At 38.8% G+C, this 25,491-nt stretch overlaps 1 protein-coding gene across 1 annotated transcript; it reads left to right on the top strand.

Annotated features, from left to right (window-relative positions):
• The first annotated feature begins 6,961 nt into the window (after positions 1-6,961).
• Positions 6,962-13,191, top strand: cxcl12a (chemokine (C-X-C motif) ligand 12a (stromal cell-derived factor 1)). Its single transcript, XM_054600431.1, has 4 exons — positions 6,962-7,079; positions 8,613-8,730; positions 9,774-9,857; positions 11,597-13,191. The coding sequence occupies exons 1-4, from the start codon at positions 7,013-7,015 to the stop codon at positions 11,622-11,624; spliced, it is 297 nt and encodes a 98-aa protein (XP_054456406.1). The 5' UTR covers positions 6,962-7,012; the 3' UTR covers positions 11,625-13,191.
• The last annotated feature ends 12,300 nt before the right edge of the window (positions 13,192-25,491 follow it).

The raw sequence follows: 25,491 nt of genomic DNA, 5'->3' as shown, positions 1-25,491 counted from the left end.
CATAGTCTAACCTCCCAGAGAAAGTCTCTCTCTTTGTGCTACACCTCCGCGCTGTTGTCAGTTAATGAGGAACAGAGCGTGGTTAGAGTCACTAATCAAAGCCAGCTCTGGAAACAGAGCCTTAGCCGCTGCTCATTTTTCTCCCTCACCTCTTGTTATTTTGTCTTTCCTCTACATCATCTGTAGCTCTCCTCTTGTCCTCTCTCCTTACCTGTCAGTGACTCCGCTTCCTGTTTTCTCCCTCTCCTGCCAGTCTTTTTTCCAACGTCTCATACTCATTTGTCATCCACCCTTGGAGAACATTGGTGACGTGAATATGTTAGCCTATAGGAGGCCCTGAGGATCACACGGCCCATTAAGAACAGAGGAACAGAGGCAAATAACTCCAGGCCATCCAACTACCATGTCAACACACATTGCACACACACGCATGTTCACAATTCCACAACTCCACTATTCAGTATCCAAAAATCAAGCGTTTTTCGCCCATGAAATCCATTTTAATATCTTAACATACATCCATGTTTGTTTTGGTGTCTTTCTGTGTGTGTGTGTGTGTGTGTGTGTGTGTGTGTGTGTGTGTGTGTGTGTGTGTGTGTGTGTGTGTGTGTGTGTGTGTGTGTGTGTGTGTGTGTGTGTGTTTGTTTGTTTGAACAGATATGATTGTGAGACAGTGCACACTTTGCATATACACATAATCCCCTTCATGTTCATTTATCCTTCGTGAAAAATCACCCTCTATGTCCCAGCTGGGGAGTTACTTCAAAGGCACCATGCAGGATGAATAGCATGTAACAGTATCTTGTATTTGTCCATGTAAAAGAGGACAAGATACACTGTCTTCTCTGCTGGTGCCATTTCCTCACTCTGATTAATAGGGCCTTGATTGCAGTTATAGACCTATGCCCAAGCACACAGAACTGTATGGCCACCTACTATTTTAGCCTGCTAAGTTACAATGAGGGCTCATAAAAGTGACACACATTTAGACACTTTTATGCCGCTCTATCATTCTGACTGACAGCTGTAGCTTTAACTCTCTCTTTAAATGCTCTTTAAGACTTTTATGTAGTGACCTGGGCATGGAGAAGCAGTTAAGAGACAGCAGCTGGGGTGTAACGGCTCAGCGGAGGACTGAGAATAGAAAACCGGGGGTTGACCCAAAAGAGGGTTTGCAAAGGGAAAGGGAAAAAATGTGGGGAAAGTGCTTTCTTTACAATTACACCACGATTCCAAGATAATTGATCAGTCTAGGAAACATGATATGTCCAGTGCACTAAGTAAATTCATGCACCATTGACTGAACGCTATAATTGTTGCTCCATGTTAAACTTTTACAGTAATTATTATAGTGGACAATCAGTTTTGGCTTTTTTTTCAACACGTATAAGCATAACTGTGTTTTCATTTTTGAGCAGATAACATTTTTCTCAACCTTTCTCATTAGCCTTTGATAAGTCTCTGATATGATTTTTGAAAAGCAAATATATTGGTCTGGAAGCCTGAGGATGAGGATTTGGCCTCATACTGTCACAGTAAAATAGGAAAATTGCTCAATAAAAATAGCTGAATGTTTTGTTAAGGACTTGGATAGTTCATGTATATTTTTTTTGTTCTATAAGTGAATGTGTACTGCTGGTCCATTCTGCCAGAAAAAATAGCAAGGATTCTTTTTTTGTGCAAAGTACAAACAGGACAAAATTGGAAAAGTAGTGATTAAAGAAATGATTCCTTATGGGTTCACTTTCAAGTGTAATAACATACTGAAACAATATTGTTATCAAGTGTAAAAACTAAAATTGCACAGCTGTAGATTGCATCTTTCAGATATTACAAGTATTCAAGTTGAAAGAAAGTTTTTATGTATCCAAAAAAAATACATTTGATATTAAATGGTATTTCTGTTTTGCAAGGGTTGTTATTTGTTTCAACCTAAACTACGTAACAGTACGTGATGATTTATGTGGTAATTGATTTTCAACTGTTTCTGGCACTTCGTCACCTGGTTCAGCATTTCTCACAGCTCTCAGAAACGTGGCCACATACCAGCTTGATGACAGACAGGATCAGTAAAGCATTTGATCTATTTGACACAAAGGAATAAATGAATAATGAAATATTAACAGGCTCCATGTGTCTTTATGGCTTTTTATCACACAAACGGATCAGGTTTATGGGATAGCCAAAAACATCAACTGTGTGAGGATGCTTTGACTAATCTAAGAGCCAAAGAGGCTAAAAGAAAGAGGAAAAAAGAAAGGGAGGATAAATGGAGAAAGGGATTGTGTGTCAGTGCCTTTGTCAGGGTTAAACATGTGGTTGGGACTAAAACTTGAGGCATATTGTTTGTGTTGTGGTTTTCAGTTCCAGTGACAAAATAAACGTCAGGAGTTTTTGCTTGTGAGAAAAAGTGTGTTTGTATATGTGAATCTGTCCTGGTATTTAATGTGTGTTTATGTACAGTTGCAAAATAGTAACACACACATGAAGAAACATGTATATATACACACAGGTTCATGGTTCGCTGCTTCTAGATTATGCAGAATTGAGAAACTACAACAAAGGAACAGAAACAAACCAATCTGCTTTAAAGATCACGTTAAAACAGCACATTTCCTGCAAACTTTTGCTCCAATCTTCAATGAAATAACTCATCTTTTCTAAATGTTTTGACAGTCATCACAAATCTCTTTTACCCGTTGAAAAACCTTCTCAAGAGAGTTTTCGGGGAGAGAATCAAGATGATATACCGCAATAGCATTCCTCCGATTTACAAAACCCATAACTGCATGACAACAGTATATCATCAGTCTTGACTTCAAAAAGACGATTCAGCAGTGTTACCATGAACCTTAATGTGTCTCTGGGCTGCTTCTCGGCTCCTCCCGGGCAACATTAAAGAAGCAGCTGAGGGTTTTTTGTTCCTGTGGCTGGTCAGCACCAGGTGTAAAGCTATGGATTCACCACCAACCTTACTAGCTAGCTCACAGCTGAAACCATAAAAACTAGCACAACTGACGTTTAGTCTGAAGTGAAATTAGGTACATTTTTATTCACTGTATCTCAAGATGTATCAACTCACTCTGCTGTTGTCATTAATATGACTCCAGCTCTAGTATCTTGCCTGCAGTCAAACTATTATGTTTTTGTACTCGGCTTGTACAAAAAACAAGATCTTGAGATGCGAGATTTTGCAAAAAAGGAAACATTATTAGAGTATTGTGACGCCCAAACCCTTTGGAAGGGCTACACAGAAAATCATAACTTAACTCTGCATCTTAGCACCAATTAGCAAGGGCAGCAAGGGAACTCTGGAGCCTGCTAGAAAAAAAGCAAAGGTAAATTGTGCCTAGTTATGCCACAGTAAGCCTACAACCTACAAGAGAATATAAAGCCATTGTCCGACACATTGCTCCTCCTTTGATTGAACATCTATGGCTAAAGACTTTGTTGACAGGCCATTGAGGTGGTCCATATGGCGGTGTGAAGGCACAGGGCTCGTGACTCTCTGGAGGATGTAGAGGAAACCAGACAAAGGCTCAGCCAGCAGGCCTTCAGCCTCTCAGAGCCTCAATGAAGCAGTGGCAGATCCCCCACTGGGGCCAGTTGCCTGTACGTTCTCAAACCAAAGTCAGATCTATGGAAACGGGCTACTCCAACATAATACGTTCAGCCATCCATACTCCTGCCTCCTGGGTCACGTGCTCTTTCTCTTTAAAGGTGAATAGTAGATGAGGAATGTTTGACAATCTACTGGCATGTGACAGATTCATGTTTTTTCTAACTTATCACTGACAACAATGCAGATTCACACAGTGTTTTTGAACAGCATGATGTAATGAGAGCTTAAAGAAAACAGCTTTGTAAAAGTGTTATAATGATGAGACATAACAGCACTGTACAAGTGGGTATTTAGGTGTTATATTGACTGTGAAGATCTTTCTCAAATATAAGGTGTGGTACAGTAGGTGAGAGATTAAAACTGTATGTGACTTGTGATACAGACTTTTTTCTCTTTCTCTTTCTCTTTCTCTTTCTCCTTTTCTCCTTTCTCCTTTTCTTTTTCTTTTTCTTTTTCTTTTTCTTTTGGCAACAAACATGTATAAATGTCATCCCAATAAAGTAAACAAACAAGACTGAAAAAGGAACAGAGAGAAAGACAGGACAACATAAAATAACTTTTATGAAACTTGGAAGTCCTAAATGTTGTCAAGGTTTTTCTAAAGTTCTAAAACACTCTTGAGGACACCTGCTTTGCCTTCAGACCTTCAGAGAAAAACCTGACGTGTAATTTACACTTGCAGTCAAAAAAGCACTTACCCTGTTCTTTGAGAGTGCAGAAAGAAATGACTCATGCAGAGTGCAGGAGATATGTATGTTCAGAGTGTGCCCACATCACCTCACATCACTGGAAACACATAATGCAAGCACACACATTACTTTCAAAACTCTCTCCAGCCAATCCAACAAACCCCCTAAAATGTGTGTGTCAATACTTACTTTCATTTTTGGTTGTAAAGAAGACAATTCCTATAAACAATCCAGTGTGAGAAAAGAACTAAGTGTTATTTTCGGGAAGTTGCTGAACTTGTTAATGCAGGAAATAATAAAACAATTGGGCAAGAGGATGTGCTGCCAAATCTGCTTACGTAACCCCACTTCTACAGTCCATTCACTTCAGCAGAAGAAAGTAAATCTCTCTGATTGTGGCAGAAATGTTGAAATACTTGGATGAGCTCTGTCTTCTCCCATGACATGTCACAAAGTAGCCCCAATTTATAACTTGTGTGTGTATGTGTGTATGTGTTCAAGACAAATTGCTTCCATTTGTATTTGTGCTTACGAAAACCGCACTGCACACGTCTGTTGTTTGTGCAGACTCACACAGGTTTGGGAAGGACTAGAGTTGCAAGTGTAAAGTGTGTATTGTAAGGACATGTCAGGCATCCTGTGTGATCGGGGCACTTTGATCCGAGACCCTCTGAAGTCACCTTTCACTCCAAGCTGAGAGAACCTTACTCAAATACTTTGGCTTTCATACAGCACTGTGTTCCTCTCAGCTTGTTTTAGCTTTTTCGTTCTTAGTTTCACGCACACACACACACACACACACACACACACACACACACACACACACACTTGAAGTTAGCCTTTGTTGCCTGTGAGAGAAGTCAATATGTGTTCATTCAGATGTCAACTGATTCTGTTCCCTGCGCCCCCACCTGTCTGTCTGGTCTCCATGGCATCATCTAAAACAACTGTTTGACATCCAAAACACAGACAATCTGCACCGTGTGGAGCAAAATGGCTCAGACAGACACAAAATGATGAGCACAAAAGTATAGGCAAGAGGTTGTGAAAACACTTTATATTAATTTTCTATAAGACAAATATTTAGTTTATAACTTCTAAAAACTGGAAGATTTGTATGTATATGAGTAAATCAGCAGTTATTCTCCTTGAACTGCCCTTTTTTACACACATTTTCATGATAAACTGCTCTGTCAGCAGGGGGTTTTCTTTCCCACAGCTTTGTGATTAGAGGACATGTCTCCATTAAATGGATAAAGAAAGAATAGAAAATACGAAACCAACCACTTGTGTACATTATCCATGTAGCTCTATGATTCACAAAAGATGTGGCAAAACACATTCTCTGTATACACGTCTGTGTATATACTAAATATAAGCGTTTGTTATCTACAGAGTAAATGATTTCAGATCCCAATTATCTTGCGGCATTGTAATTAGTTCAGTTGTTTGTATTTTTTTTAAACAAGTCTCTAAAAGTATTTTCGAGACGTGTATCTTTGCTACAGACAAGGCTCACTGATGTTTTCATCTCAGAGATTAGGAATAAACTTCTGATACACACACCCCAAAAGTTCCCGTTTACTTATAAACTACACTCATGCGCACATATACACCGGAGTGTTTTCTGTGAAAGATGGATGCCAAAAGTCTGGAAAGTGAATTCACATCTGCATCTCGTTAAATTCACTAATAATACCAAACACAACAGTGAGGATGTGAATATGTGCACACAAACAGATTAGACATTTTTAGCCGGCTGTATAAAGGAAACTGTTTAGGGATTCACTTAAACTGAGAAAAGTTTCAGTCCTTTCCAAACACAAGCACGGTGGTGTGTGTGTTGTTTCTATACTTCTCTTGTCTATTTATTAGAACCATAAATGTAACAGAACACTTTACGCTGGAGTTAGTCATCTTTTAATTAATTTGGGTCAAGGAAGTCCATGAGAAGACAAACCATGACTAAAAACAAACACATGCACAAAAAATTTGTCCTAATTCTTTTTGGAGCCTTAGCAACAGTCATAAAGGCCATTTTGAGCTGAAGAAAATGCATTCAGTGTTTGCCAGGTGGGCAAATTTTGTGTTTTAGGCTAGACGACAAACATCAAATTAACTTCTGTTATAGTTTGCTGGTCATGCCAAATATCTTCCATAACACACTCCACTGCTAAATCACAAAATAATATGACGTGTGTGTGTGTATGTGCGTGCGTGTGCGTGTGTGTGTGTGTGTGTGTGTGTGTGTGTGTGCATGTGCGTGCGTGTGCGTGTGTGTGTGTGTGTGTGTGTGTGTGTGTGTGTGTATGGGATGGTTTGATGAGTCTCTATTGAGCGCAGCGCGTAATTTGTGTGTCAAAGTTACCCGACATCACTCCAATGAAACAGGAAACAATGTTTACAAAATAAAAGCATTCAAACATAACAATTACCGAAAAAAGGCAAAGAATGCAGCTAAATTAACAAAACACAAATTATATATATATATTTTGTAATATTATACATTATATCACTTGAATTATATTTATTTGGATGAAGCATGTGCCCCGTACTGCTTTTATTCTGGTTCAAAGACCGGAAGTAATATGTGTTGTGTATTCTGCTGGCTTGACTTTGGTGGGTAATTTAACACTCCGGCACAGTCGCGTCTGTCACAGCTCTTCTGGACTTTACTCTGAGCAGGGTCAAATCTCGCAAAATGGATATGAAGCTGTTTGCAGTCTTGGCTGCGCTCACGTTGATGATATATGTGCCTCCATCACAAGGTATGAACTTATTTTCTGGTTTGTGTGTGTTGTCATTTCAGGTTTATTTTGACAACTATTTTTGTTGCAAGTGATGATTATTTGCACGTTATTAGAGGTTTTTCGGTAAACCATTATTTGCCGGGATGCATCATCCCGTTTTCATCAGTGTTTTATTTTATAAATAACAGAAAACGGTGCATCAGTAGAGAAGATTCTTTAAATCAGAGCTTTTTCAATATATAATTTCTGTATTTCCGTAAAATGATTAATTATATTATAGAAAAGACCTTAATAGGCTTTTTCAATTGTTGTTTTATGTTTATGTTGCTCATTATTTTTGAATTGACGTGGTAAAGTCTCAAATTCATAGTGTCCAATCCATCCAAATTGTAATTACATAAAATGAAAGTGCAGAAGTTGCATGAATAAAATGTCAACCTCTTTATTTTAATGAATATCTTTTCCATTCACAAATGTTAAATGTATGCATGCTTGTACACCAACAGGCTGCTCATGTGGCTCGCAGTAAAAAAAATCCCAGTCGGATCACCGATCAACTTGTGTATTTGTTCTGCTCTTTGTTTTCCTTTAATTACGCGCAAATGAGGCAGCTATATGGCAAAGCCGATGCTTGTCTACATGGCGACATCAGTCACCCAACTTGAAGGTGTTTCGCCTTTTATCATGGAAATCCCGAGATCATGTGTAAAAAACAATTAGCATAAAGTTTAATCTATAGCAGTGCTTCTCACCATCTGTTTGTGACCTCCCCAGTTTCCCTTTAGAAGTAATTTCTGACACGATAAGGTAAAAATAATGATTCACAATCAGAACACAACTCTATTTACGCATTTTATTACCGAAAATAAGCAGGGGGAAAAAAAGATTTAGTCGTTAATGAATTCTATATGCATTTCTACCCGTTTGATACTAAATAACTTGATGCATTTTTCAACGCTGTTTTGGTTTTGTCATGCAGCTTTCACAAAAAAAACAACCATAGTCCTATTTATTTTACCACATTAATCAACCGTCAGGATCTCTTGCAATGGAAAGTCCATCATCCATCATGAAGTTTAAGGACCACACAGTACTCATGTGTCTTTGACTGAAAGAGCTAAGTGTTTGTGGGTCTGATATGTCTCCTACATCTGTGTGTGTTCCGGGAGGGGGGCAAGCCAACACATTTTTAGAGCTTAAATGTTTAGTTTTGATCAAATGTTGGTCGATGTTGTTGCCATCTCCCTGCCTCCCTGCTAAAGATAAACGGATAAAGATAATGGACAGGGGCTGTTTGCACGTATGGACAAATATCTATAGATTTGTAATTGATCTGCATGCATGCCTCAATTTTGATTTGTCATCTGAATGATTTTCAGCTCTTTTAATTGTTGTGATAATGTTCAATCTTATTTATATCCAAGAAAGTATATCTAACAGTATCCCAGCTTCCACAGAAGATCAATATCTTCATCTTATCTTGTGTTTTACTGCTTTCTTTGAAACATGCATGGCTTTAAATGTGTAACAGATATTCATCTTCTCTCTCAGCAAAGCCCATAAGTCTGGTGGAGAGATGCTACTGTCGTTCAACAGTCAACAGCCTCCCACGAGGCTACATCCGAGAGCTCAGGTTCATCCACACGCCAAACTGCCCCTTCCAAGTGATGTGAGTATTGTTTTTAATGCCGTCACACACACACACACACACACACACACACACACACACACACACACACACACACACACACACACACACACACACACACACACAGAGAGATAATTGCTTCAGTTTTCCACCCTGGTCTTAAAAAGTCAGACAGGTTTCCTCCTTGTTGGACATTTCTCACCATCAATCTCAAGGAGGCGACAGGCCAGAGAAAAGAGTTGTGAATGCATGTGTACACACACGCCCCTCTGCCACATTCGCTTTCACACACATGCACGGAAAGCGTTTACTACAGACCCACTGACGCATCCACAGGAAGTGGTACGTAAAAGGGAGGTGGAAATTAAATGCAGTTTAGTTTTTAACAGGAAAGCAATAATTGTGGGTTTTGTAATTGGGTTCATTATTAATTTCCACGCGTAATGCACTTACAACCTTTGGGCCTGATCCCATTCATTGTTACGGCCTCATAATTTTCAAATTAAACTGTGGAACAGCACAACGCAGTTGGTTACAATAGACAGGAAAACTTCTGGAACCGTTAAATGTGGGGGGAATATAATTGGCAGGTCCGGAAGAGGGAGTTTTTGTTACTCAAAAACAGGACTTGTGTGCCAAAGGAGGCATGATCCCCCACATAGAGACATATGATCCAGTCTTGACCCATTCTGTAAATAACCACAGGGTTATGCTGGGTTTAGAAAGTAGCCTGTAGCCACACGTTGACGGATGACCTCCATGTACTCAAATTTTTACGGCACATTAATTAGTTAGTTCAACTTAAGGGATATGATCATTGAGACCGGCCTGAATGCACATGTTCTTTAGCTGTTGCAGCATCATATGTATGGTAAAATAGTGATTGGTCTCCACTGTGAAAAAGCTCTCTGTGTGTGTCAAACCAACAAGGCAGTGTTAATTAATTCTGTTTAATAACAATGTGTCATGACACCTGCTGTCACAAGTTTGCATAACTCACACTTTTCATCTACAAATGAGACTTAATTGTCATAATACTGAACTCTTGTCCTTTTTCTGATCAGTGCCAAGCTGAAGACAAACAAAGAGGTGTGTCTGAATCCAGAAATCCCGTGGCTGCAGCAGTACCTGAAGAACGCCATCAAAAAGTAAGTTTCGACAAATCAGACTGGTGTTCACGGATTATGTGTTTGCTGCATTACATGGTTCTGCTGTCAACTTGTTACTCAGAACTCTGCAGGAGCCCTCCAAAGTCACTTCCACTCTATATAAATTTAAAGTAAGGAATGCAAAAGCACAAATGTTTATTTGGTGATCTATCAATAGATCATTGTGGGAGTGACAGTTTCTTAATTGCCCAATTTATATTGGAGGCTGAACTTGAAAGACATGTTGGTACATGACCAAGTGGGAGTGGAGACTGATTTCAATTTCACACACTAACCGTGGGTTTTATGTGGGATATTACACATACTTTAAAACCATGTTTAATCTTCTCTTACTAGAGAGTTGTTATGTGATCATCACAAGCCACTGGTTTAATATAAATATGGATATATACCAAACTTGTAAGTGTTTTATATTTGCTATACAGTGTTTTTCTATTTTGGTCACTAGCATTATTGCAACAACTTGCATTTTACAATGCTCAGAGGGAGAAGACACTTTACTTAAAAACGCTGGCACCATAAAGTTTATAGAAGGGATCAAGTTGCCATCCTGAACTCTGTGCAGTCATATATTTCTGAGGATTGAGTACCCCTGTAATGGTCAGATGAAACAAACTGCACTGTGGTGTGGAGGCAGATACGTGTTTGGGGATGCAATAAGGGAATTTCCATCCATAGAAAACTAAATGCATTCCTGCAATCACTGACCCAATGAGGATGTTGATGCTCCAGCCTCTGACAGAAACACTCAATACCCGCCCCCAGTCCCGCAGTCAGACTGTCTGTCTCAAGGATGATTGTGGAGCCCTTGACTTGTTGAGGTGTGAATAGTCCTCTGCATGACAAAACAGCCCATGAAGAGAGTAGACGATGGTCATTTACAATGGATCAGACCTAATGTGTTTCCAATTACACATACGCAAACCTATTTACAATGTGTTTAAAGGCATGCAATCGTAAGTCATGCGTTATGTTACTCTTTAGTCGGATAAATAAGACCATGATTGGGTTTTTCATCAGTTGAAATGTGGCTCAGCATTCATAGAGTATTATTCCAATGTCAGCAATTAAACTGCCCACCCATGTTCAATTGTTTATACTGTCTGTGCTGTGGTATGTGTATATCACTCTGCAAATGCTGCATATTTAACTTACTGCAAAATTACATATTCAGGAATACGATTTTTCAAAACACGTGTTCTCCAGTCACCGGCAATGAAGTCAAAAGTTTACAAAAATCTATTTTTGGAAAGAAAAATACATGTCAACAAGTAATTTACTTTGGAGTCAGAGATGACCACGGGACCGATGGGCTAAGAGGGGGACTTATAAACCATCTGTAGAAGCTCATGATTGTGGGTGAAAAACAGTTTTTGGTCTTGTAAACTTGAAGCAGCTGTTTTTTAGTTAGAATGCTGGGACTGAATACATTCTGAATTTTGGAAACATCTCTTTTTATAATTATCCTGGCATCCACACATTGGCATAACAAATACTAATTTATTTTCAATATTGTGATAACTAATTTTCACAGCCAAGTGTTTGTCCAAATGAAAATGAGACAAATTGTGTTTGTCATTCAGCTATAGTTGTGTTGTATAATCAGCTCTTGTTGGTTTAGACAAAGTCAGAAGTGACTAACCAACTGTGAGAAAAGATTTTGACACTGTCTCCGTTGTTCTATAACACTCACATCAAATTTGCTTTTTTTCTTACAGAATGAAGAAATCCAAACGGAGCAACTAAAACTTCCTGCCGAGATCCTCCTGAGCCATTGAGGGTTTGAAGTATCGCAGCTATTTAACATGTGAAATGAGATCATCTGGTATGTCGAACAGCACTTATCCCGGCTGGCTGCCACGCTGCGGCCTTTTGCATGAAATTAATCTACAATCCTTCATCGTGAACATCAATCCACCAGCTTCGCCGCCGTCCTCAACATCACGTCCTCACAACTTATAGAGATCGTAGACATTATTAGTGCAATGTGCAATTATATCTGTGAGTGTATGTTTTTCTAACTGTAATGTAGATGCTTTTTTGTTAATGGACATCAACAGCAAAGAGCTACTTTTTTAAAGAGATTATCACATCTCTCTAGCCTCTGTGTCATTTAAGAAAAAGGATTGACTGCGGGGTCAAAGTGTTAAAGGGAGGGAGGTGATGGTCAGCAGGGGGATTTTCTCCACAACAAACAAGAGTTAACATCCCACTTGCATGTATCAGAGTCCTTTCCTATTCTAAACAGAAAATAGATTATATCTCATCCTATGGGCTCTGCTTGACATGATCGTCTCTGATTATAAATTGTAAAAAAATTGACAACAATGTAAAGCTTCTGTTCTAAAAACATGCAGAGCTGCAGACTTTGCCAAGTCGTATTTCATGTTTCAAGTTAATTGGTGCTGTGGAATTTCAATGGGTGCCAGTTACCCCCAGACTGAATGTAAGATGTATAAAATATCCTAGTAAAAATGGCTATTACAATGTTTTTGTGATGGAAATTAGGATGCCAGAAGAGCTGGAGCATTTCCTGAGCTGTTCTGTGGCTGTGATTATGTTACCCAACATGACTGCATTTTTCATTCTAAAAGAAAAGCTGAACATCTGGATTTCAAACCTGTTTTAATTGAACGACCATTGAGTCGAAATTTACTGGAATCATAAAACTGTGTCGCTTAACAAGAGAAGTTAAGAACAAATGGTGACACTCACCAATCACAGTAAGCTGCCTTACCAAATCAGTGGAAAAGAACACATGTCAGCTGAATTCTAAATTAAATAAACCTTTAGGATGAATGTCCATTTCAAAAAAGGATATACTGCAATTTGAATAACAGTTACCAGATCAGAAGTTAAACACAATGTTATACTGAGAGCCACCGTAGAAAAAGTATACTATTACTGACAATAAATAGATGTGACTACCTATGACTGTCATGCAGATAGCAAAGCACTTTATATCTGATGTATTCATGTTTTAACAACAACATTTACTAAGTTTGATCATTAAATTCTGTCTTTTTTATGTTAATCATGCTGTTTGCATTCTGTTCTTTTTGATCATTGAATGTGTAGCTGCATTTAACTGTTAAAGCCTGGAGATCCTTTCATATATTCATTTTAATCTCCTTATCACCTGTACAATTAATATTATACAAATGTTTTATTTTTGTACTCATTTATGCATTTATATATTAAATCTAAACATTAAAATGAAGGCAATGTATTCTCACAATTGAGTCTCACAGCCAAAGTTTTATTGTAAAACTGGTTGGTCAGTAAAAAAATAAATAAATCTTTGTAATCCTTACTATTTTAATGTGTGCTTTCCTTTACATATTACGAGTCTTTTACCCACTGATGCAGACATGCACATAGTCGAGTTAAGCGACCCTTTACGTCTTTATATTCAGTGTTAAGCAGCGCTTTTCCAGAGCCGACACACAGCTGCTGTAATCTTACTGTACCAGACGGGCCAGGGGTAAATCTAAAGACTTTGATGTGTGAACATGTGCTCAGTTTTACTCACAAGGGCAAATGAAAGGCAACGATGATCCTGTGTGTTATGTAACTATTAACTCAACAAGCCACCATTAGGAAAGCATAAGAGTAAAAAGAGATGAACTTTTAACTTCCCTCTAAGGGCATTATGTGAGGCGGAACACAGTAGTTTATGTGATGAGAGTGGGCGGCTGATTGAAACATCAGGGAGAGATAAAGAGCCGTGAGTGCTAGTCCACAACCAATTTGTCTTTGTTTACTGATTAGCTTTGAAGTCCGGTATAAGAGGGATAAAAGCAAAGTCAGCAGCACTATTGTGTGAGATAAAGCCATTGATTTAGCTACTTATTTAGTTCTGGTGTGCCAGTTTGGAGTGGAAATGAATCAGATATAATCACTGTATGAACTGATTGCGTTTAATTGATATCACTGCAGCAATCTGCAGGTAGCAACAAGTGTTTTCCTCCCCAATAATGTGACAATTGGGCAGCTTGTCTCACCGGACATTTCGTCATTCAAAGTCATTCACATCTTAAAATGTTAAGTATTTGCACACTGAGTAAACCATTTAAAAACATTTGTTTACTCAGGATATATATAATTATATTAAACTTAAAATTGTCATTTGCCTTCACTTATCAGTATTTTATATGTATGTACAAGGTTATTACATGTATGTACTTATTTACATTATCACTTACCTTTGTGGGTTGCACAAAATCCTACATATAATATGCCCCCCAAAAAGCAGTTGTTTGTTACAGTTATAAACTAATTTTGTGATTACTGCCAGCACCCACCAGTCAAAATGTGCAGGCTGTGTAAATGGTGCCACTAAGCCTGAGGTGTACTTACAGTTGCATTCTATGTGCATATTGGGGGGGAAAAATTAACGAAAATATCACATTGCTTGTAACATTAGCTCAGTTATATAAAAGGTGTTGTGTCTAATAAACAGCTAATTTAAATATATAAAGAGGTTTCTAAAACAAATTCTCCTTTTTACAAGAGGCCATGGAAAGTAAATGAGGCATGTTAAAGCACTAATGCCTCTGTAAGTCAAGTTTACTGAGGTGTAACAGAACAACATGATTAAAGGATTTATTGGCAGATTTACATGAGTGATCTTCCACAGTGTCGTCGTGTTGGTACATGATTTAGAGCCTAAATAAACACACCACAGAACGTTTTTCACTAAATTATCACCTGAGAGACGAGCACATAGATCTGAACTGTGACTCACTGCAACTTGGAGAAAAAGAAAATGAATTGATTGAGCAACTCTTAAAATCATTGAATTCAAGTCTGTGTTTTATAATATTGTGAAATATTCTGAAAAATAATGATGCCAGAAGGTTCCTCACAGCCAGCAATGTACAGACTTACTCAAAGGCTGAGGAATGTTTGAGACAGGAGAAGACATATGAAATTCATATTCAGCATTGCCTTCAAAACTTTGTTGGGGTTTGGAGTTGAACCGCAATGTCAGGAGAAAAGTGACACCTTGACAGACGAATAAAGATTTGTCATGTGACAGGCAAGAAATGACACTGAAATAAACGACGAGTGGGGCATATGTGCTCATTTAACTTACAGTACATGTTCCCTCCATCTACAGCAGTAAGGGCTCCCAGATGTGCGGCCAATGAAATTCTACTTAGTGGTTATTCATCATGAAAAGCTGAGCATTAAAATATGAAATTGAAATGTCTATGTGTGTGTGAGAGAAGGTAACAGGGGTCACATAAAGTTACTCCATGAAGGTCCCATGGACACCAGTTGTTAATAAAAAGTACAGGGTAGTAAAATTAACCTCGGGTCAGTTTTAATGTGTGTGTGTGTGTGTGTGTGTGTGTGTGTGTGTGTGTGTGTGTGTGTGTGTGTGTGTGTGTGTGTGTGTGTGTGTGTGTGTGTGTGTGTGTGTGTGTGTGTATTAGTGAGTATATACATGTATACATCTGTGATGTCACTTCCTAACTCTACTAAAAGACCATTAACTTTGCTTTAGCTCAGTACCTCCAGGCATGCTGGCATCTGAAAACAGCAATTTAAAAGCCCTTGTAGTTTGTCACCACCCGCAATGTCAAGGGATCATGAAAACTGCCCTGTGAATTGTAGGTGGTCAAAACGCAGACACTTCCTCGTTAATGTGGATTGACCACCGAAGAGCGAAATGCTACAACACAACAATAATATCTCCGTCAGAAATGAAAACTATCAGGCCAGTTACTGAGCAGCTACGATCTGAATTGTTTGAATTTGGAGGAAGAAGATGTGAGTGCACACAGATCTGTTGTTCTTCATTGCTTTGTTGTCCACTGAACGTCTGATTATATTTCCTTGTCCATGAAAATGTGGAAATGTGGTTTGCTCTGCTGGTCCTTTGGACTAACTTCCTCCACTACTGCTACATCCACAAATAATGAAAAAACATATTTAAAAATGATGCATGTGTGTCGTTCTGCTTCTTTGACTTTAACTTTTTTAATTCTGTAGCTTTTAGGAAGCCTATTGAAGAGAAAAAAAGGAATAGTTATTACATTCACATTTGATCTCCCAGAGAAAAACTTAACATTTCTGTTTCGACCCTGTCAACACTTAGCTCAACGCACAGGGTCAGCTACTGCTGGGCAGACACTTGGCTGTCATGTGGGATTGATCTCTGGTTTTTCCAAATTACTTGGCACCCAGCTTTAGACTCTGAAACAGTACAATATAGAGACAGCTGTATCCGCAGTTCCTGCTCTCTCTCAACCACAGCTCCCCCTTCTGTTGTTATTTACCCCCCCTTGTCCTGGACCAGGCCACTGCCCTGGGGCATCATGTGCACCAAAATCACACTCCCCAAGGGAGACATTAGCAGAGTCATAGCTGTTCTTGTATCAGATGACCCGTAGCACATTTCCACAAGTGAACACTCTAACTCTGAAAAATCCCAAATAATGATTTGTAAATGACTTGTTGATTGTGCAAAGGGGGGCACTGAGTGTTGTTAATTGCCTTTACACTGCCAGTGACCCGCCAGAACATTAATCAAAATTATGACAAAATTACTCAGCTGATTGTCTCAGAAGAGTTAGTCGCTGCGACGGATGTTGAAAGTGACCAACATGCAGTTTGTAATAACAGCAGCATGTGTGTGTCTGTTTGAGAATGAATGGGAGGCTAATGGAGGGGCCCCTATGAGCAGTTGAAATAGCCCTCCTGTAGTCTCTCTACCTTTCATGTGCTAATATTGTTGAGGTTATGAGTCCTAACACCATCTATCTTCACACAGATGTTTGCATGGACATGGGGGCCTTCCCTCCACGGCTATGGTCCTAATTCCTTCAGTGTGATTCTGTTTTCAAACTCAGGAGAAACACAGCAGACTATGGATCTTAGATATGGATGACACACAAAGGAGTCACACTCGGGGGACGGTAGGAGGCCTTGGTCAGCGGGGCCCAGAGACGCTGAAACTCCACCAACTTTAAGCCTCACCCACATATCCCACACTGAGCTTCCCTTCGTCCCCATTCCTCTCAGGATTATCACCCACATCCTAATTGGCTGATCGACCCGGGTGCCTCCATGAATGGTGTGTTTATTGTCTTCCCATATGTAGCTCTGAGTGCGATGTGACACCCAAAAGAAAGGGTGAAAAAAAGAAGACCATTAAGAGTGACTAACCATAAGAAGAACAAAACAATTACGCCATTATCTGGAGATGAAACCAATGGACTGTACTCGACTCATCTCCAAAACCACCAGTATTTCTTTTTCACGATGACGCCGATCAACATAGAGCCTCTTCTGTTGGGCTGCAGTGTGACTCAGTGCCTGAGCACGCTGTCCAGATGCAACAGACAGGGAGGTCTGATGCATAATACCGTCATTAAACTTACAATACATTTGATTAGCGTTTCGATATAACTGATAAGCAACAAATATTGGGGATTTCCTATATTTCATTATGCAGAACATTTTCCCATAATAGTGTCACATGGACGGTAGAGGCCAAAATAAAGCTCGGTATGTTCTCCAAAAGACATGACTCAGTGGTGGATATACTTAACCCAGGTGTGTCTGGATTGGTTTGAATAAAGGTTTGTTTTGGAGAGATTTGATTTGTCTGTCATGTATATCTAAAAATAATTATTTTATGTGACAAGTTAGGTTGCTCAATCCAATGAAATTTTTTTTCTGAAAGAGGAGAAAGACAGCTAGTGATGATGATAAATAGAAAGGGAACAATGTTTATTGTTGGATTATCAGCCTTTAGTCAATCTTTATAATACTCCTAGGTTTAGTATTTCAGCTTTCATTTATATCTAAGGTCTTGCCAGTCGTTATTCAAAGCTGAGCCAGAACAAGAAATCCTCGCCGGTTCTGGCTGAAGGACCAAAATATCCAAACTAATGATGATGTCATCACACAGCTCCAGCTTCTCTCTGAAGTTTCACCACCTTTCCTTGAGTGCCTTTCGCTCAGTTTGAAGGAAATCCAATCACACCAAGGTAGATGTAAAGTTGTGAAGTTGAAGTCATGAGCACAGAGGAATATTAAAGACCATCCACCTTGCATTGGTGCATTTGTTTCCATCCATCTGGCCCACTTAATGAAGCCTTCCTGGAATCACATATTGTTATAGGAGAACTCAACCTTGCAGACAAACCAGTTGTCTGTTCTAGTTTACATAAAACACTTCAAAGAAACTAGAACAAAGGCGTTCTAATTCCCAGACTGAAAGGAATTCTGTATCAATCTGGTATGAATTCTGTGATACATGAAGGAGATCCAGTACAGGGGAACAGCGTTTGGCTACTGCCTGTTAATAACAGGAACTATTTTAAAGAATAAGAGAGAGATAAGATAATCCTTTATTAGTCCCACAGCGGGGAAATTTGCAAATAATGTCCTTCATAACCATCACAAACTAAATTTAGTCCAATCAAAAGTAAATAATTGCAGCATATGTATTCGAGTGGGTGTTCTTGTGACACGTCCAGGTTGTACATCTCATAAAAACTGTGTCCAAGTTGAGTTTAGAGTCTGAGCGATATTACAACACGGCTGTGGAGGCCAAGTTGGACAAGACAGAGACAAATCTGGCATGGCTCTTGTCTTGAAGAGGTTGCAGAGAAGTGATTTTCTTCCTTTGGCCTCTTTATAGAAGCTCACAAATCAGGATGCAGTTTCTCACTGTTTGTACAGGACTAATCTCTAATGTACAGCATAACACTGCCTCCTCAAAAATAAATATTTCCATTTATTTCCCCATCTAACAAGTCTGTGTACATTGGCACAGAGACAAAACAGAACTATAGATGCAATGATTCAAAAAATGGGAAAGAAACAAGATGAAAGATATTTCAAAACCCATACCGCAAAAATCTGTGACATCTCACAGCTGCCGCTGCTGGAGTTTTGTGACAAGCTACAGACACATGCACAGTTGGAAAACATCCCGGGAACATTAATAATTAGTTAAGAGACTACTTTAATTGATATAACCAGGACTATGTTAATACATGAAACAACAATGCATCCACGCACATTAATCTGTTTCAACCTTTAATTTAAAATAACTATAGTTATTTTTCTGAAGGCTACTTTCTGATTTGTGTGTTTGCTTTTCTCACACACACATAGTTTGGATTAATGTCAGTTCTCTAAAAACTCGCCTTTATCCAGCATGAAATATGCGGGAAAGAATGAAACAAGTTGATGCAAAGATAGTTAGGTAGTTTATGGTAGATGCAGCATAAGATTTACTCACTTTTTAGGGGTTTTCACACAGACAGTTTGGGTTCTGAACAGGCACATTGCTTGGCCTCCAGTATTGCTGCTTGCAGCTTTCAAGCATTGCAAAAAAAGGTTAGAAATATTCAGCAGCAACGTACCTTTGCAGAATTAGTGTTCCCTTGGCTTTGGATAATCACACAGTTGGGAAACGTTTCTTTGGAAAAAAAAAATGTATTATTGTATTAAAAATGAAAATGGATTTTAAGAAGAATACATTTTTTTTGCAAAAAAACATCTTGAATAAGTATTAATTGGTTTGACACAAAACAGAGGGTAAATTTCCAGCTTCAGGTTCACATTTAACAGAGGACATACATGCTATATTAATGCTGGCATCAAATAACCTTTTACATTTACTCCCCCTCACAGACTCATACAGTGATCCCTCACTATCCCAAGCTGGAAACTTGAATAAAGTTGTCAAAGCAGCCAACATATGACTTCTCGTTCTCTGGATGTAACTGAAGATGTCTCTCTACCTGCAACTTGAGGTTAAACTGTGTGATGCTGTTTCTCCTCAAACTCAAACTGTCACATGCAATTAAGATGAGCTGCACTGTCCTTTCTTTAGTGTTCGTTTCCTTCCAAACCGCAGTTAGAGAAAGCCATACTTTTCAAGCAGTAAGAGCCTGCAGGGCTCGTCGGAGATCTAGACAGCTGAAAATTCTCCAGAGAATCATCTAATAATTGTAGGTACTATGTAGGAATCTACTGATAGTGCTATAGTCACTTACAGGAATAGATTGAAATTTGGGGAAATGTGCTGGAAATGTGCTCTTTGCTGTTAGTTAGAGTACGTCAGAGTACCGACTGGCACTCGGCAGTCACAGGTGGGGGGCTGTTTGACACCAAAGTTAAGAGGGCAACTTTCAGGTGCCCTGTTAGCTCACCCTGTAGAGCGCCTAAGGCTAAATCCTGACTGCAGCCATTCACCATTTTACCAGTTGCTAGGAGACCAGAGCTTACGGCCCAACATTTTGACTATTTAACTATTCCTTTAACAGATGATGGTATAATCTAATGCAGGACTTTGTTTTAAATACATTTAGCTAAATCTGCAACTCTCCCGCCTTTTTTCTGCCCAAGTGAAGCGATATTCCAACTAAATGTTCTCTGTCACACTACCAAGCAGCCAGCCGTACCCGTCTTACACAAACTCACTGCCAGCTTCTCAAGGCCACTAACAGAAACAATCATGCCAACACTGACAGCCTCCTTTCCTGTCATACAAATACACCCACATGCATGCTAACAGGGCCCCTCCCCCTTCAGAGGATCTGTAATTTTCACAGTTGTGGACAAATGTCTCTCTTCGCAGTAGGAGTTTCATTGAGCCTTTTGAAAAGCACTGTGACAAACATTTCTGCAGCTGCTGTTGATGGTTAGCTCAACACACAATTGTTCATTTGAGCCACCGAACCCCTGCAGGCTTTTTATTACTTGCATATAACCATCAAGATTTAATAAGAAAATGACTTGTCAACATGTCCTGTTTGAAATTTCAAACACAATAACACTGACACAAAAGTGAAAGCTGTGGTTAATATTTGTCAAAACAAAGCTTAAAACAAAAGAACAAAAACTATTGAAAAGGCTTTTTATGTGTATATTAAAAAAAAATTGACAGATTTTATTGCATATCTTTGTCGCCATCCGTGTCCTGGGCTGTGATGTTTAAGGGCATAGCTGTTCATGGAAAGATGACCTTGCTGATACCGTTGAACAGGGCAGCACACAATTTACATACTTGTCCTTTGTACAGAAACATTTTAAATGGATATAAAAAAAGATTGAAAATCGGGCAAAAACGCACTCCTTGACATTAATGTTAAAAAGACATTTAAAATATGTCAGTATCAGTAATGAAAATGGGTTAATAATTTAAATATGTAGGTCATACAGACATGTGAAGGACGAGTGCGAGGTGTGTGCATCTGTCCTGCTTTTCAGAAAAAATGACAGAATTAGACTTTGAAGACGTGAGAGAAGTAAAAAGAAAAAAGAGAAAAAAAAATAATGTGGATATGGATAAACCGATGCAAAAGAGAGTTAGAAAGATACAATTTTTTTTACACATTATAGGAAAATACAATGTAACTAATGGTGTGTGTGTGTGTGTGTGTGTGTGTGTGTGTGTGTGTGTGTGTGTGTGTGTGTGTGTGTGTGTGTGTGTGTGTGTGTGTGTGTGTGTGTGTGTGTGTGTGTGTGTGTGTGTGTGTGTGTGTGTGTGTGTGAGAGAGATGAGTGGCTTCATTGTGTGTAATTTCCTCTGGGGTCAAAGAGCATCTCACACCTTCTCAGGCCTGTTAATTTCGCTCCAGAGATTGAAGCAGTTATTGCAGTCCCATTCAGTAATTACACTGCGGTCCAGAAAAATGCTTGAGGTAACATCCATGTTATCCTGCCTGTCCAGCCCCTGGGATGGACCTGGAAATTGCTCTCAGTGCTATTTCTTAGGAACTCATTACTTTGGCTCTCAGTGTACACACTGTAGTGCTTATGAATGTGAAACCAATTCCAATTGCCGATGCACAAACAGAAGTAACTATAAACAGAATAAATCCACAAGAGTTTACCTAAATTCTGATTGTTCATCAGGGACATAAGCCTGATTGCACCACTAAGTCTTACGGTCTTTGTTTTCTTTATGCTCATAATTCTTTTTAGTCAAACAAATAAAATACATTTATGTGAAAGCCAATACAAATCTGTTAAGGAGTTTTTCCTGCACTTTGTGTCCAGTAAAGCAAGGCATGTACCACATAGCTTGGTGTAAGAAGTTCCTAGCCTGGATTTTGAAAGCGCTTGTTGCTGATCCAGTGATAAGAATGCAAAACAATAAGCATGTTGAGGCTTAATGGTAAGAGTTTACAGCCATGCTAGTGCCTCCATGAGGCTGCAGGCTTTGTGATGCTTTGAGGTAAATACTTATCTCAGCAAGCTAACATGCCCACAATGCTTATATCCTGATGTTCATCAGGTATAGTATTTAACATGTTCACCTAGTGTTAGCATGCTAACATTAAATAATTTGTACTTAACATAAACTACAGCTGAGGCTGATGGGAATGTTATACGTTTTGAAGGTATTTAATCACAAACCAAGTTATTGGACAAATATACATTATGACTGTGTGATGAAAAGTCATGGGAGTTTTTTTTATATTTCATCCTGACCCAGCTATGTTTGTCTTTACCCAATTTCATGACAATTCATCCAACAGTTGTGGAGACATTTCACTTAAAAAACAAAGGTCTGAACCTCATGGTGGCAATAGAAGAAAAGTCAGATTATCACCAAAAGTATAGTTTTTCATCTTCTGTGCAACATGATCATGTCTGAATCAAATTCATTCAATACTGATTTATTTCAGTCAGGACCAAAGAGATGGAACAACACACAGACACTGCCATCACAAGAGCTTGGCTAAAAAAAGATGCAGCTATCTCATTTCATTATTTAAGTGTAAATATTAGGATTCTATCAAACAAAATGAACATGTATGCATAAGCAAAGGAAATTAGGTTTGCATGTGTGACTGTAGATGCTTTCATCACAGAACACTACTGTACGGTTGGAGTAAATGTTTACAGAAACACAAATGGTGTAATTGGCTCTCTGGCAAATTTAATCTGTGATGCTCCTCAAATTAAATTCCAGCTAGTCTATGTTTGGTCTTCTTCTCAAAATGATTAGATTGCAAAACATTCTTTTACACTGACCTATATCTTTAACAAGTGTAGTTTCTGAATGACAAAAACTGGGAAAGCATGTTATCATGCTAAAAACCAATGAGGTTGAAAATTACAGTGTTTCTGGGAAATGAGAACAGTGTTTTGGATCAATCTTTGGCAGACTTTTCAAAAAATGTCCTTGTTTTATTTTGTGCTGGAAATACCCAGCACTGATCCACCCACACACACACGCACATAAATGGGCCAACAGCTTCCTTCTCTGAGAACCACAGACCCTGAGATCGTGAAATGTTTCACTGTTTGGTCTTGCATTGATTCTTCCCAGTGATGCACTATCCACTACTGAAACCTGCCAGCACAGGCATTGAGGATTAAGGCACACTGGAGAAAAAAGAAAAGCTGTTATGCCGCAGTCGACATGAAATAGAAGTAGAAGACTAACTTGTAAGGTATAGCCAGAGAAAGATTGCACCACTTGGACTGACCTCCAAAGGATGGGAACCTGTTTAGGTTTCTCATGTTCTTGAAAAATGTTTACACCTCCACCTAGAAGGTTATGTTTTTGTTTTACCTAATCAGTTTGTCTGTCTGGGTGGATCAGCGCATATCTCATAATCTCATAATATACATTATGTTTTGACCACTAAATATTGTTGGTCTGTTGACAAAACACATTATTTTGTCAACACTACGGAACAATTAATTCATTTTCACTGTTGATCCAGATTATTAGTTATGATTACAAAACAGATATTTATATTACATTACTGAAGGTCATGTGATTTCACCTGCATGCGCTGAAGAAATCCATGAGATGGGGTAGAAATCTCCAAAAAGCTGGTAAGTGGAATTTGAGTTGAAATTCTTTAGTTAGGCATAACAAATACACTCCAAATCACTGGGGAGAGTATTAAAAGTCACCAAGTCAAATAAATTTGACCGACATTAGTGACATGTATGTAAATCATATTAAGCTCAATGACTAACACTGAGCTCAATAATCCCTTATATGAAGCAAGACGATTTGACGAATTGTGAATGAATGCCTTTTACTGTTGAAGCAGTTTTTGATCACTTGTAGCCCCACTGCCCGGTTAAGAAGAGGGAATGTCTTTCATGTTTGTAGTATTTAAGTGTGAATAAGAGCAGGATTAATGTAATGTTAGGCTGGTATCCATATAAATCTTCTCCTAAATATTTGTTAAAAGATTAGTACTGCATTTATTGTCATCTTGTTTTATTGTCATCAATGTGTAGCTGTTTGTCTGAAGCTTAACCCAGACAGTGAGACTGAAACTAAATGAAAATCAGGTGGCAAAATTGACAATGACAGATTTCTTAAACATATATATTACTGCTCTGTAAATGACCTTTACATCTTCAAAGTCTAACCCGCTGTCGCATATTATAGTCACATTACAAAGCCATATGTCCATATGTGTTGTATTGTGCTAACTCCTCATGTAGTCTGTGATATTCGCAGTTATGACTGTGGAGACCCCAGGAACAGGACTCACCGTTCCTCCAGAGGGATGAGCTCTCTGGGGAGGCACGGTATCTGTTAAAACAGATATTGAGTTTGTTTTTTTACCCACGCGGGGAGAGGGGATCTGTTTCAGATGTAACCGCAGGGTTGCTGGCGTGGATGTTTATTTGTATTTCTCAATGACAGAGGCTGTTATCAGTCATTGAAGTTAAAGTCTGAAGGAACACCAGCAGCCTTCCGCCATTGGTCATAATCCAATAGAACATCACCTGCAGATGGTGGTTTATTGTTTATTGTTTGTATCGATCCCCATTGGTTGTAACCGGGGTAACAGTTATTCTTCCTGGGGTCCATGGTAAGTCACACAGACTGATGCTGGTACAACAAATATGAACTGTGATCACATTAGAACAACCAAGCAAACACACATGTTAAGTGATAACTAGCAACCACAGTGGATCACATGGCACTGAGGCAACCCTTGTTTGACCAATAGTTCTGAAGGTCAATTTCTTAATTTCTTATACTTTTCTTAATTGTATCACAGTTGACACACATTATCCTTCTTCTAAGGGAAATCCTGAAACATTTAGATTATGTCACAAGAAGAAGTACTCCACTTAAAAAATGTAATTTGTTTGATGTATTGGAAGCTCATGCAGGCAGAACGTCCAATTCAAAGGAAGGGAAACTGGGTTGCACTGAAATAAGATTTCATTGAAGGGTGTTGAAGATGTTTAATCTATTGTCTGGGACTCAATAAGAGCGGCAGTGTCCTGCCAAATCATCATATGAGAAGGTTTTGATAAATTGCAGAATCAATATAAAATGTGGGAAACAAAACATCATAAAAGAATGTATCAAGGAGAGTGTTGTATCATGATACTACATTGCAGCCTTATCAGCATCAAGCCCAAGCAGGCTTGTTAAAAATGCACACAAACACCTCTTGAACCTTGATGCTGATACAAACCGTCTGCATTAGAGAGGATGTTAGAATGTTTAGTCTCAGGACCACCAAACCCTTCAGGGAGAATTGGCAATGCAGGACCCTGAAACCCCACTGACCTTTAACCTCTCGGAGGGCCTCTGAAAACACGGACACTCATGCATTTGAACAAAAAGATAGACCTTATAAAT

This window comes from Anoplopoma fimbria, chromosome 6 (assembly GCF_027596085.1).
Source record: "Anoplopoma fimbria isolate UVic2021 breed Golden Eagle Sablefish chromosome 6, Afim_UVic_2022, whole genome shotgun sequence".
NCBI classification, from domain to species: domain Eukaryota; kingdom Metazoa; phylum Chordata; class Actinopteri; order Perciformes; family Anoplopomatidae; genus Anoplopoma; species Anoplopoma fimbria.
Note: the sequence above shows the minus strand (reverse complement) of the source record. Positions and strands in the feature narration are given on the sequence as shown.